At 39.3% G+C, this 14,664-nt stretch overlaps 1 protein-coding gene across 1 annotated transcript in view; it reads right to left on the reverse strand.

Annotated features, from left to right (window-relative positions):
* Window positions 1-2,281: 2,281 nt before the first annotated feature.
* ndufs7 (NADH:ubiquinone oxidoreductase core subunit S7) overlaps window positions 2,282-14,664 on the reverse strand; it is a 15,872-nt gene continuing 3,489 nt past the window's right edge. The window contains exons 2-8 of the mRNA XM_062960576.1: window positions 14,132-14,168; window positions 13,952-14,014; window positions 12,099-12,216; window positions 9,614-9,793; window positions 5,959-6,005; window positions 3,349-3,437; window positions 2,282-2,496 (exon numbers count right to left, since the gene is read on the reverse strand). Coding sequence (XP_062816646.1) covers window positions 2,399-2,496; window positions 3,349-3,437; window positions 5,959-6,005; window positions 9,614-9,793; window positions 12,099-12,216; window positions 13,952-14,014; window positions 14,132-14,168 — 632 coding nt within the window. The 3' untranslated portion in view covers window positions 2,282-2,398. The remainder of the gene's footprint in view (window positions 2,497-3,348; window positions 3,438-5,958; window positions 6,006-9,613; window positions 9,794-12,098; window positions 12,217-13,951; window positions 14,015-14,131; window positions 14,169-14,664) is intronic.

Below are 14,664 nucleotides of genomic sequence, written 5' to 3' on the forward strand. Positions count from 1 at the left end.
ATGCAGATAAACAGCTTCGCTCTCACAGAGCCTCCTCTCACAGCGAATTTAACACAGGAGCTTCTCACAATAGCTTTACTCACAGCAGCCTTCACACTGGAGCTTCTCGCACTGAGACCTCCCTCACACAGAGGCCTTATACAGTTTGACGTGAGAGGAGGCTCTGTGACAGCGAAGCTCACACACTGAGGCCTACTAAGCTACAGGCATCCCTGCTCATATTGAACTGCAGCTTTTGCTGAATCATCTATTATTATGTGTGGGCTTCTTTCTCATGCAGATAAACAGCTCTGCTCACACAGAGCCTCCTCTCACACCAAACTTAACACAGGAACTTCACACAATAGCTTTACTCACAGCAGCCTTCACAATGGAGCTTCTCGCACTGAGGCCTCTCTCACACAGAGGCCTTCTCATACAGTTCGGTGTGAGAGGAGGCTCTGTGACAGCGAAGCTCACACACTGAGGCCTACTAAGCTACAGGCATCCCTGCTCATATTGAACTGCAGCTTTTGCTGAATCGTTTATTATTATGTGTGGGCTTCTTTCTCATGCAGAGAAACAGCTTCGCTCTCACAGAGCCTCCTCTCACACCGAACTTAACACAGGAGCTTCACACAATAGGTTTACTCACAGCAGCCTTCACACTGGAGCTTCTCGCACTGAGGCCTCCCTCACACAGAGGCCTTCTCATACAGTTTGACATGAGAGGAGGCTCTGTGACAGCGAAGCTCACACACTGAGGCACCCCCTGCTCATATTGAACTGCAGTTTTTGCATCCATTTAACCCTTGCCGTGCTTGAGTGCCTTGTCAGCCACCCTGAGTCCCTTTGGGGAGATGGTGGTGAGATATAAACAAATTATTATTATTATTATTATTATTATTATTATTATTATTATTATTTATTGTGTGTGGGCTTCTTTCTCATGCAGATAAACAGCTTTGCTCACACAGAGCCTCCTCTCACACCAAACGTAACACAGGAGCTTCACACAATAGCTTTACTCACAGCAGCCTTCACACTGGAGCTTCTCGCACTGAGGCCTCTCTCACACAGAGGCATTCTCATATAGTTTGGTGTGAGAGGAGGCTCTGTGACAGCGAAGCTCACAGACGGAGGCCTACTAAGCTACAGGCACCCCTGCTTACATTGAACTGCAGCTTTTGCCGAGTCATTGCATCCATTTAATCCTTTCACATACCTAGTTAATTTTCAATTTTTCTGACAGATTTAACTTTGAACCGCAAATCACGTTGTCCCCAATATATATACGGAATAGGGGTCCTGGGACCAATGGGAGTTGCAGTTCCAAACCAGCCAAACTTTGGCCCTCTTGGATTTTCCCCAAAGCTCTAGGAAGAAGGCCAAGGATGTCAAGGGATGATGGGGGCCAAAGTCCAAACGGGGCCAAAGATTGATTTTGGTTTCCCTCCAAATGCCAAACTACATCTCCCATCACCCCGTGCTGATAGTAAGGACCGAGAGGAGGGAGAACAGGATTGTCCAGATTATACAGATAAACAGCTTTGCTCTCACAGAGCCTCCTCTCACACCGAACTTGCACAGAAGCTTTACACACAGCAGGATTGCCCAGATTATACCAGATAAACAGCTTCGCTCTCACAGAGCCTCCTCTCACACCAAACTTACACAGAGGCTTTACACACAGCAGGATTGCCCAGATTATACCAGATAAACAGCTTTGCTCTCACAGAGCCTCCTCTCACACCGAACTTGCACAGAAGCTTTACACACAGCAGGATTGCCCAGATTATACCAGATAAACAGCTTCGCTCTCACAGAGCCTCCTCTCACACCGAACTTGCACAGAAGCTTTACACGCAGCAGGATTGCCCAGATTATACCAGATAAACAGCTTCGTTCTCACAGAGCCTCCTCTCACACCAAATTTACACAGAGGCTTTACACACAGCAGGATTGCCCAGATTATACCAGATAAACAGCTTTGCTCTCACAGAGCCTCCTCTCACACCGAACTTACACAGAGGCTTTACACACAGCAGGATTGCCCAGATTATACCAGATAAACAGCTTTGCTCTCACAGAACCTCCTCTCACACCGAACTTACACAGAAGCTTTACACACAGCAGGATTGCCCAGATTATACCAGATAAACAGCTTCGCTCTCACAGAGCCTCCTCTCACACCGAATTTACACACAGCAGGAATGCCCAGATTATAACTAATGGTTCAAATGGGGGACTAGATGACCTTCAGAGCCCCCTTTTTGGGAGGAAACAGTCAGGAAGCAGGACGTCTTGTAGACACGTTTACTGGGGAAAGCCTTGTGCAAAGTGGCTTTGAAAAATGTGCGCTAAAGAGAACGGAAACAGCGGTGAGCGGCTTTTTAAGCGGCTAATAAAGTTATTATTATTATTTCCGGTACCAGATCTGCAGCCGCCTCTCCCGCTTGATCTTCTTCTGGAGCTGCAGGATCCCATAAAGGAGGGCTTCGGCAGTCGGGGGGCAACCTGGGGGCGGAGGTTAAAGGACAATTTTTGGATTTGAATTTGAATTTTTCCCATGGAGTAAACAACAAAACCACTGGACCAAATCACACCAAATTTGGCCACAAAAGACATAGTCATCCCATCTATGTCTTTCAATAAAAAACCCAGAAAAATAAAGTCCAAATTACAGAGGATGTATATCTATATATAATGTAAGGTGAGTTTTTACCATGGAGTAAACAACAAAACCACTGAACCAAATCACACCAAATTTGGCCACAAAAGACACACTCACCCAATCTATGTCTTTCAATAAAAAAACTTAAAAATTAGGTCCAAATTACAGAAAAAAACCCAAAACCAAAAATTACAAACTACACATGCGCAGAGTTCCCCCAGGAAACTCGATGACGTTAGCCAGGTGGGCAAGGCTTCAACGGTCACCACACGCCAAGGGCGAGGCTTCCTTCTCTTTCCTCAGAGTCATTATTATTACTATTATTATTACTATTATTATTATTATTATTGGGTTCCTGGGAACCATCAAAATGAACAAAACCTGGCAGCCACCAATAAAAAAACTCTACAATCAGGACAGTAAATAAAGAACAACATTCTGAAAATAATTGCGTTCCAGACAGGAAACAACCAGATCCAGCTAACACCTCCCAACAAAAGATTCCCCCAGGGAGGAAACAACCAAGCCCATTCAGTGCTAATCAAGGTGACTAATTACAACATTCATACTTGCCTCCACAAACAAAAACTCACTTAGGATGACACCACAGCAACACGTGGCCGGGCATAGCTAGTATATATATATATATATGTGTGTGTGTGTGTGTGTTTGTGTTTTATTTGGCTTTAATTTACCTGGCACATAGATGTCAACCGGCACAATCCGGTCGCAGCCCCGGACAACGGAGTACGAGTAATGGTAGTAGCCGCCGCCGTTGGCACAGCTGCAAAATACAATGGCAGAAAGTCACATTGTGTTGCGTCTTGTTGCATCACACTCTTCCCCAATCGCCGTTTCGGACTATAACCACCATCATCCTTAACCACACATTGGGCTGGATTTCGTATCACAAAATCACAAGACGAACACTTCCGAAGCGTTTAGGCCTGTGTGATGTATTATTATTATTATTTTACTGACACAAAAACACAATATGACAGCAAACGAGATGTATATGCTGGATTTTGTATTACAAAATCACAAATAATAATAATAATAATAATAATAATAATAATAATAATAATAATAATAATAATACATTATTATTTGTGATTTTGTAATACAAAATCCAGCATATACATCTCGTTTGCTGTCATATTGTGTTTTTGTGTCAGTAAAATAATACTAATAATACTAATAATAATAATATAATAATAACCTGCTTTGATTGAAGTCAAAAATCAAAAACTCATCAAAACACAGCAGACAAAGAATCAGTACAAGAAAACCGCACTACAAACTAGAGCAGAATCAGTACAAGAAAACCGCACTACAAACTAGAGCTGACAGCTGGCACAACAAAACATTGCACGGAAAGTTCCTTGACAAAATTGAAGGAAAAGCTGACAAGGAGAAGACCTGGCAAAAGGCCACCCTATTGGGATCTGCACGAATCATCCGAAAATACATCACACAGTCCTAGACACTTGGGAAGTGTTCGACTTGTGATTTTGTGATACGAAATCCAGCATATCTATCTTGTTTGCTGTGTCATAATAAAATAATAATAATAACAATAATAATAATAATACATCACACAGTCCTAGACACTTGGGAAGTGTTCGACTTGTGATTTTGTGATACGAAATCCAGCATGTCTATCTTGTTTGCTGTGCCATAATAAAATAATAATAATAATAATAATACATTAATAATACATCACACAGTCCTAGACTGTGATATGAAATCCAGTATATCTACCTTGTTTGCTGTGTCATACAATGTCGTTGTCAATAATAATAATAATAATAATAATAATAATAATAATAATAATGGCACAAAGCCGTTTTTGCTCCCTTATATATATATATACAATATATTATATTATTTGTATTATAATATATTATATTATTTGTATAGCACAATATAAGCCTTATATATTACTATATTGTACTATAACACTATATTGTAATATTGTGAGTAATATTACATGTAATATAAATATACCATTATAACAGTGTATTATTGTTGTATTGTATTACATTATAATATTATCAATATAGCACAATATTAGTATTATATATTACTATATTGTACTATAACATTATATTGCCATATTATTAGTAATTACATGTAATATACATATACAGTTATAATAGTGTATTATTATTATATTGTATTACGTAATATTATCACTATTATATGTATATACAACATATTATATTATTAGTATAGAATAATATGATTGTTATATATTATAATATAGGATGTCTTCATATTTATTATGTAATGTAATATTATTATATTATTAACATAGCACAATATTAGTATTATATATTACTATATTGTACTATTATTGTCAGATTATTAGTAATATTACATGTAATATACATATACAGTTATAATAGTGTATTATTATTATATTGTATTACGTAATATTATCACTATTATATGTATATACAATATATTATATTATTAGTATAGAATAATATGATTGTTATATATTATAATATAGGATGTCTTCATATTTATTATGTAATGTAATATTATTATATTATTAACATAGCACAATATTAGTATTATATATTACTATATTGTACTATTATTGTCAGATTATTAGTAATATTACATGTAATATACATATACAGTTATAATAGTGTATTATTATTATTATTATATTGTATTACGTAATATTATCACTATTATATGTATATACAATATATTATATTATTAGTATAGAATAATATGATTGTTATATATTATAATATAGGATGTCTTCATATTTATTATGTAATGTAATGGTATTATATTATTAACATAGCACAATATTAGTATTATATATTACTATATTGTACTATTATTGTCAGATTATTAGTAATATTACATGTAATATACATATACAGTTATAATAGTGTATTATTATTATATTGTATTACGTAATATTATCACTATTATATGTATTTACAATATATTATATTATTAGTATAGAATAATATGATTGTTATATATTATAATATAGGATGTCTTCATATTTATTATGTAATGTAATATTATTATATTATTAACATAGCACAATATTAGTATTATATATTACTATATTGTACTATTATTGTCAGATTATTAGTAATATTACATGTAATATACATATACAGTTATAATAGTGTATTATTGTTGTTGTTGTTTTTATATTGTATTACATAATATTATCACTATTATATGTATATACAACATATTATATTATTAGTATAGAATAATATGATTATTATATATTATAATATAGGAGGTCTTCATATTTACACTCTTACCTTCCCATAGAAACTACATAACGGGGTTCCGGCATCTGGTCATAGACCTGCCATGAGAAGAAGAAAAAATGCCTTGTTGAATTGCATTGGAAGGGACCCCAAAGGCCATCCAGTCCCACCCCATTGTCCACCACTTTGCAAGCCCTCCTGAAAGAGGCCCATCCAGCCCTCTCCCCGTAAAGCCTCTTCCTAACGTCCACTTAACGTCCATTCAAAAGGGATCTAGGAGTCTTAGTAGAAGCACAAAATGAGCATGAGCCAAGGGTGTGATGCGGCAGCGACAAAGGCCAACGCGATTCAAGGCTGCATCAATAGAAATCTAGTGTCAAGATGAAGGGAAGTCATAACAGATGTGAAAGGGATCTAGGAGTCTTACTGGACTGAATATGAGCCAAGAGTGTGATGCTGCAACGAAAATGGCCAACATGATTCTAAGCTGTATCCATATATATTTATTATTATTGTATGTGACCTTATTTATTTTATGATTTGTTTTATTGTTGATTGACTTGTTTTATTGTTGTGTTTTTTACAATCTGTTGACCATGTAAGCCGCCCCGAGTCCTTTCGGGGAGATGGGGCGGGGTATAAAAATAAAATTATTATTATTATATTATTATCATCCATAGAAGTCTTGTGTCCAGATCAAGGGAAGTTAACGTCCATGTGAATGGGATCTAGGGGTCTTAGTACAACCAGAAACTGAACGTAAGTCGACAGTGTGATGCGGCAGCTAAAAAGGCCAATGCGATTCTCGGCTGCATCCATAGAAGCCTTGTGTGAATAATGGGGAAAGGGATCTAGGAGTCTTAGTAGAAGCACAAAATGGGCATGAGTCAAGGGTGTGATGCGGCAGCGAAAAAGGCCAAGGCGATTCAATTGATGCAGCCTTGAATCGCGTTGGCCTTTGTTGCTGCTGCATCACACTCTTGACTCATGCTCATGTTGTGCTTCTACTAAGACTCCTAGATCCCTTTCACATCAATTGTGACTTCCCTTCATCTGGACATTAGACTCCAATATTAGTAATAATAATAATAATAATATAAAACTTTATTTATATACCACCCTATCTTTCAAAAGGGACTCATGGCGGTTTCCAACAACAATACAACAACATACAGCACATAACAGTATAAAAAGACATTATTACACAAAATAAAACCTTTACACTAAAAATAACAATCAATAATAATAATACAACTTCCAATCCCATATTGATGCAGCCTTGAATTGTGTTGGCCTGTTTCGCTGCCGCATCACACTCTTGACTCATGCTCATGTTGTGCTTCTACTAAGACTCCTAGATCCCTTTCACATCAATTGTGACTTCCCTTCATCTGGACATTAGACTCCAATATTAGTAATAATAATAATAATAATATAAAACTTTATTTATATACCACCCTATCTTTCAAAAGGGACTCATGGCGGTTTCCAACAACAATACAACAACATACAGCACATAACAGTATAAAAAGACATTATTACACAAAATAAAACCTTTACACTAAAAATAACAATCAATAATAATAATACAACTTCCAATCCCATATTGATGCAGCCTTGAATTGTGTTGGCCTGTTTCGCTGCCGCATCACACTCTTGACTCATGCTCATTTTGTGCTTCTACTAAGACTCCTAGATCCCTTTCACAACAATTGTGACTTCCCTTCATCTGGACATTAGACTCCAATAATAATAATAATAATAATAATAATAATAATAAACTTTATTTATATACCGCCCTATCTCCCATAAGAGACTCAGGACGGTTTCCAACAATAATATAATATATATAATTTATAAATATATAATATATTGTATATACATATAATATTGATAATAATTTTATAATGGAATACAATATTATACTACTAATAATACAATATAATAATATTAATAATATTATTATAATATTATCATAATATTAATTATAATAATTAATATTAATATTAATTATAATAATATATTAATATTAATAATATTAATATATACATTATATATTAAATGTAATATTACTAATAATAATACCACATAATGATATAGTGCAATATAGTAATTTAATGCTTATATTCTGCTATGCTAATAATATATTGTATGTACATTTGATTTGTAAGCTGCTCCGAGTCCCCTTCGGGGTGAGAAGAGCGGGATATAAATGTAGTAAATAAATAGTAAATAAATAAATAATACACCAGTATAACAGTATAAAAAACACATTATTGCACAAAATAAAACTAAAAGTAATATTACAACAACTTCCAATCGGAGTTGAGAAGCAATAATCCCATATTGATGCAGCTTTGAATCGTGTTGGCCTTTTTAGCTGCTGCATCACACTCTTGGCTCATGCTCATTCTGTGCTTCTACTAAGACTCCTAGATCCCATTCACATGGACTCTGACTTCCCTCGATGTGCACACAAGACTTCTATGGATGCAGCCGAGAATCGCATTGGCCTTTTTAGCTGCTGCATCACACTCTTGGCTCATGCTCATTCTGTGCTTCTACTAAGACTCCTAGATCCCATTCACATGGACTCTGACTTCCCTCGATGTGCACACAAGACTTCTATGGATGCAGCCGAGAATCGCATTGGCCTTTTTAGCTGCTGCATCACACTCTTGGCTCATGCTCATTCTGTGCTTCTACTAAGACTCCTAGATCCCATTCACATGGACTCTGACTTCCCTCGATGTGCACACAAGACTTCTATGGATGCAGCCGAGAATCGCATTGGCCTTTTTAGCTGCTGCATCACACTCTTGGCTCATGCTCATTCTGTGCTTCTACTAAGACTCCTAGATCCCATTCACATGGACTCTGACTTCCCTCGATGTGCACACAAGACTTCTATGGATGCAGCCGAGAATCGCATTGGCCTTTTTAGCTGCTGCATCACACCACTGCCTCATGTTCAGCTTGTGGTCGACTAAGAGCCAGATCCCTTTCATATGGACCACGTTCACATTGTGCCAGGCATCCAAACCCATACACTGGTTCACCTTGCTTTTAACACACACTCCAGCACAGCATGCTAGGTTTAAACAATTTATTGATAAAAAATAGTAAAGTCTTAATAAAACATAACTTCTAAATGCAATGGCAGTCAATAAAAGCAATGTTATCCAGTAGTAAAAGCAATATGCAGAATATAAATCCAAGTCTCTGATATAAAAACTTAGTCCTGAAAGCAGAGCACAATGAGCTGCAAATTAAAGTCCAAAACACAGTTCCCAGGCATGAACAGGAATCCTAAGACAAGGCAGGAGATTTGTGTCCAAGAATCAACGTTGTTACATCTGAAACCTTTCTCTATTTCTCCTGTATTTACAAACCAGAAAGGCATTCCTCTGCCCTTGAATCCCCATGCATTTGCCAGCGATTCTAAGGGAGCGTCTGGGGCGAACCTTTAATCTTAACCTTGAATATCTAAGGAAGACTCCTCTGAGTCACTGCCTGAAACACCTGGAACTTGTTGATGTTCAAACTCCTGACAATTCCACATTTCCAGCACAGACAAATCAACATTTCCAGCATCAGAGCCTTCGAGATTCCTCTCTTCAGCATTGCTTTGGTCAGCCTGCAATACCCCAAATCCCAGTTCACCACCAGACTGAACCACAACAATACCGTGCATGTTCTCGCCTACCTTCCGGAGGGCCGGGGCCATCTTGTTAGTCAAGGTCCCCGCCACGATCATGACGTCTGCTTGCCGGGGACTGGCCCGGAAGACCACCCCAAAGCGGTCCATGTCGTAGCGCGGGGCGGCCATGTGCATCATCTCCACCGCACAACAGGCCAGGCCAAAGGTCATGGGCCACAACGAGCTCTGGAGGCAGAGGAAGTGCAAGAGGACAGTGTTAGACATTCTTCCCGCCAAAGGATTTTATCTATACACATAATAAAAGTCAAAATCTATATATAAAAAAGAATGATGGCATCACGGCGACCCACAAAACAACAAAACTACAGGCCCTCCAACCTCGAAATTTGACAACACAACCCATCATCCACGCCTCTAGATTGATACAACAAAAAGAAAAGAAAAATAAAGTCCTAATTAGAGAGAGAGGAATAATTGCTTTTATCCAATTGCTGCCAGTTAGAAGGATAAGCTCCTCCAACTTGGTCTCCTAGCAACCCAATAAAAAATAATTAAAAAACACTAAAAAATTAATACAATAAAATACCATAATAACAAAAAATAACTAAAAATTATACAAGAAAATAATAAAATATAATAAATAAAAAGATAACTTACAATAAAATTAATTAAAAAATGCAAATAACGTCAAATAAAAATGACACAACAATTTTTAACCAATACCACCACCACTTTGCCACAGCAACGCGTGGCCGGGCACAGCTAGTATGCATATATATGCGTGGCTAGGGTGTCCACTGACACAGACAGGATCCCACTTCCACAAATATTATAATTGTATATTTATATTACATGTAATATAATATAGTCGTATAGTACAATCTAATAATATATAACGAGTCAAGGGTGTGCTGCGGCAGCGACAAAGGCCAATGCGATTCTCGGCTGCATCCATATAAGTCTTGTATGCACATTGAGAAAAGTCAGAGTCCATGTGAAAGGGATCTAGGAGTCTTAGTAGAAGCACACAATGGGCATGAGTCAAGGGTGTGCTGTGGCAGCAAAAAAGGCCAATACGATTAAAGGCTGCATCCATATAAGTCTTGTATGCACATTGAGGAAAGTCAGAGTCCATGTGAAAGGGATCTTAGTAGAAGCACAAAATGGGCATGAGTCAAGATTGTGCTGCAGCAGCGACAAAGGCCAATGCGATTCAAGGCTGCATCCATAGGAGTCCAGTGTCACCTGGAATAACCCAGTGACCAATTCAAGAAGGTTATAGACAACCTGGAAGGTGTCCAGAGAAGGGCCACCAAACTGACCAAAAGTCTGGAAGCCGTGAATCCTAATGAGGAGCGGCTGAGGGCGCTGCGGATGATTGGCCTGAAGAAGAGGTTAAACGAGGACAGGATAAATATTTAAAAAGGATATCACATTGAGGAGGGAGGCGATACGTTGCCTGTTTTGGAAACAGGGGGCGGAGCTAGAGGAGTGGGCGGGGCCTCCTTCCAAGAGCCTGAGACAGGGCTAAGCCTCTATACCTCTCCTGAGAGGCCTTTTAAGACTAAAGGGTGGGGCTAGGGATGGGGGCGGGGCCTCCTTTCAAGAGCCTGAGACAGGGCTGAGCCTCTATACCTCTCCTGAAAGGCCTTTTAGGACTAAAGGGCGGGGCTGGGGCTAGGGCTGGGGGTGGGGGCGGGGCCTCTTCCTAAGAGCACAAGACAGGGCTGAGCCTCTATATTTCTCTTGAGAGGCCTTTTAGGATTAAAGGGCGGGGCTAGGGGTGGGGGCGGGGCCTCCTTCCAAGAGCCTGAGACAGGGCTGAGCCTCTATACCTCTCCTGAGATGCCTTTTAGGACTAAAGGGCGGGGCTAGGGAAGGGGGTGGGGCCTCCTTCCAAGAGCCTGAGACAGGGCTAAGCCTCTATACCTCTCCTGAGATGCCTTTTAGGACTAAAGGGCGGGGCTAGGGGTGGGGGCGGGGCCTCCTTCCAAGAGCCTGAGACAGGGCTGAGCCTCTATATCTCTCCTGAGAGGCCTTTTAGGATTAAAGGGCGGGGCTAGGGGTGGGGGCGGGGCCTCCTTCCAAGAGCCCGAGACAGGGCTGAGCCTCTATACCTCTCCTGAGAGGCCTTTTAGGACTAAAGGGCGGGGCTAGGGGCGGAGCCTCTTCCCAAGAGCGCAAGACAGGGCTGAGCCTCTGTATACCCACGTGGGAAGAGGCCCCGCCCCCTCCTCTAGCCCCGCCCCTTGGCAGGCCTCACAGGACAGGGATAGAAGCTCAGCCCTACCTCAGAGCTTGTAACTCCGCCCATCCCAGTCCTGGCTGCTCATTTGTGGCCCCGCCCACCTCCCCCTCCCCTTGCAGCCCTGCATCTTGGACTAGGGGAGAGGCTCAGCCCCGCCCTCTTGAGCAGGAGCCACGCCCACCTCCTCTAAGCCACGCCCCCTTCCCAGGGCAGAAGGCCAAATAAGTTTGAGAAGCACTGGGCTCGAGGAACACATATCCCAGCAAAAGGTGCAAAACTCACCCGACGGGCCCAGTTGATCAAGTCGTCCAGCTTGGTGATGACATATTCACCGCGACTGTTGGGGACGAGCGCCTTTTTCTGGACCGTGGCGGTGCTCTTGGCCTGGATGGCGGCAGAACTGCAGAGAACAAGTGAATACAAAACACACGAAGTCAATGTTCTGTGGGCACAAAACTTTCGAAACCTTCTCTCTAGACATTGATTTCAAAGGGCGAGATGATGCAATTTCAAAGCAGAGGCTGGATGGCCATCTGTTGGGAGGGATTCGATTGTGTCCCTGCTTGGCAGGGGATTGGACTGGATGGCCTTTGGGCTCTCTTCCAACTCTAGGATTCAATGATTCTATAGCCCTATTTCTCCATGAACCTAATAATAATAATAATAATAATAATAATAATAATAATAATAATAAAATTTTATTTTTACTTATTATTACTTAGGGTCTTTCCTATCCCAAATTAACCTCCACTTTATCTGTTATCTTGAGTTTACAACTTATAACCAAGTGCACTTTAGCTAGTCTATTACTCAACTTCGCTGTCTTTAATTCCACGTTTATTAAGTGTGTTTTCATTTTCATAGGTTAATGTTTAAATTTTGTAATTGGCGTATGTTGTTGTTTACTGATGTATTGTTTACTGTCACTGTTTTTTATCTAATATTTGTGAGTCCCCTTCGGGGGAGATGGAGGCGGGGTATAAATAAACGTATTATTATTAATAATAATTTTTATATCTTGCCCCATCTCCCCAAAGGGACTCGGCTCACATGGGGCCAAGCACAACAACATACAATAAAATAACAACAGTATAAAATACATAACAATCACGACAGTCTAAAATCCACAGTCTAAAATCCACAATATAAAATATAAAAATATAAAATACATAACAATCACAACAGTATAAAATACACAATATAAAATATAAAAATATAAAATACATAACTGTATTTACGAATTTAGCTCCAAAATATCACAATGTATTGAAAACATTGACTATAAAAATATGTTGGATAATCCAGAACATTGGATAAGTGAGTCTTGGATAAGTGAGACTCTACTGTATAAAATACAACAATATAAAATACATAACAATCACAACAGTATAAAATCCACAATATAAAATACTCAATATAAAATACATAACAATCACGACAGTATAAAATCCACAATATAAAATAGATAACCATCGCGACAGTATAAAATACACAATATAACTAAAATATATTAGTTATATTAGTAAGAAATTAGTAAAAAATACACAATATAACTAAAATATATTAGTTATATTAGTAAGAAATTAGTAAAAAATACACAATATAACTAAAATATAATACACAATATAAAATACAACAAGATAAAATACATAACAATCACGACAGTATAAAATCCACAATATAAAATACAACAAGATAAAATACATAACAATCACAGTAGATCTACTAATGTCTTTGAGGCTGGATGGCCATCTGTCGGGATGGATTAGATTGTGGCACTCTTAATAATGAAATGAAGTTGGACTGGATGGCCCTTGAGGTCTCTTCCAACTCTAGAACTCGATTATAAGTTATATTTCTCCATGAACTTGTTAATGTTTATGAGGCTGAGTGGTCATCTGTTGGGAGGGATCGGATTGTGCCTTCTTGGTTGAACCCTAGAATCCAATTATTCAATAGCCCTATTTCTCCATGAATTTACAAATGAATATGAGGCTGGATGGTCATTATCGGGAGGGATTAGAGAGTGCCTTCCTGCCTGGAAGAATGGGGTTGGATTGGATGACCCTCAGGGGTCTCTTCTGAATCCAGAACCCTCTGAGTTGATGTCCCCAAAGAAACAGACCCAGAGTTACCTCTCTGCGCTGTCCGCGGGGGGCGTCTGGTGCACGGAACGGGCCTGGAACATCGCGACCGGCCTGTTCAAAGAAAGGAGAGACCATCCGGAAAAACAGCCCAAGCAAAGACGAGCCCCACCCCGGACCCCCCAGTAGTAAACTATGTCTCCCTTCCGACGGGAAGAGGGTCCTGGTTACCTGAAAAGGAGCCATCCTCGAGGGGCCACGCAAGACACTGCAAGGAAAAGCAGAACGTTCCTTATATCTTCTCTAGGCATTTTCTAGATCCTCCAAGAAACTCTACAGTATGTCCCCTATGTCTTTTCTAGGCATTTAATAGATCCTCTAGGTGACTCTATAGTATGCTCCCTAAGTCTTTTTCTAGAACCTCCAAGTGACTCTATAGTATACTCCTTATGTCCTCTCTAGGCATTTTCTAGATCCTCCAGGTGACTCTATAGTATGCTCCCTATGTCTAGGCATTTACTAGATCATCTAGTTGACTCTATAGTATGCTTCCTATGTCTTCTCTAGGCATTTTCTAGATCCTCCAGGTGACTCTATAGTATGCTCCCTAAGTCTTTTTCTAGAATTTCCAAGTGACTCTATCGTATGCTCCCTCTGTCCTCTCTAGGCCTTTTTTAGATCCTCCGGGTGACTCTATACTATCCTCCCTATGTCTGCTCTAGGCATTTTCTAGATCCTCCAGAATCCCTATGAACCCTCTAGGC

Source organism: Anolis carolinensis, unplaced genomic scaffold, assembly GCF_035594765.1.
Source record: "Anolis carolinensis isolate JA03-04 unplaced genomic scaffold, rAnoCar3.1.pri scaffold_7, whole genome shotgun sequence".
Taxonomy (NCBI): domain Eukaryota; kingdom Metazoa; phylum Chordata; class Lepidosauria; order Squamata; family Dactyloidae; genus Anolis; species Anolis carolinensis.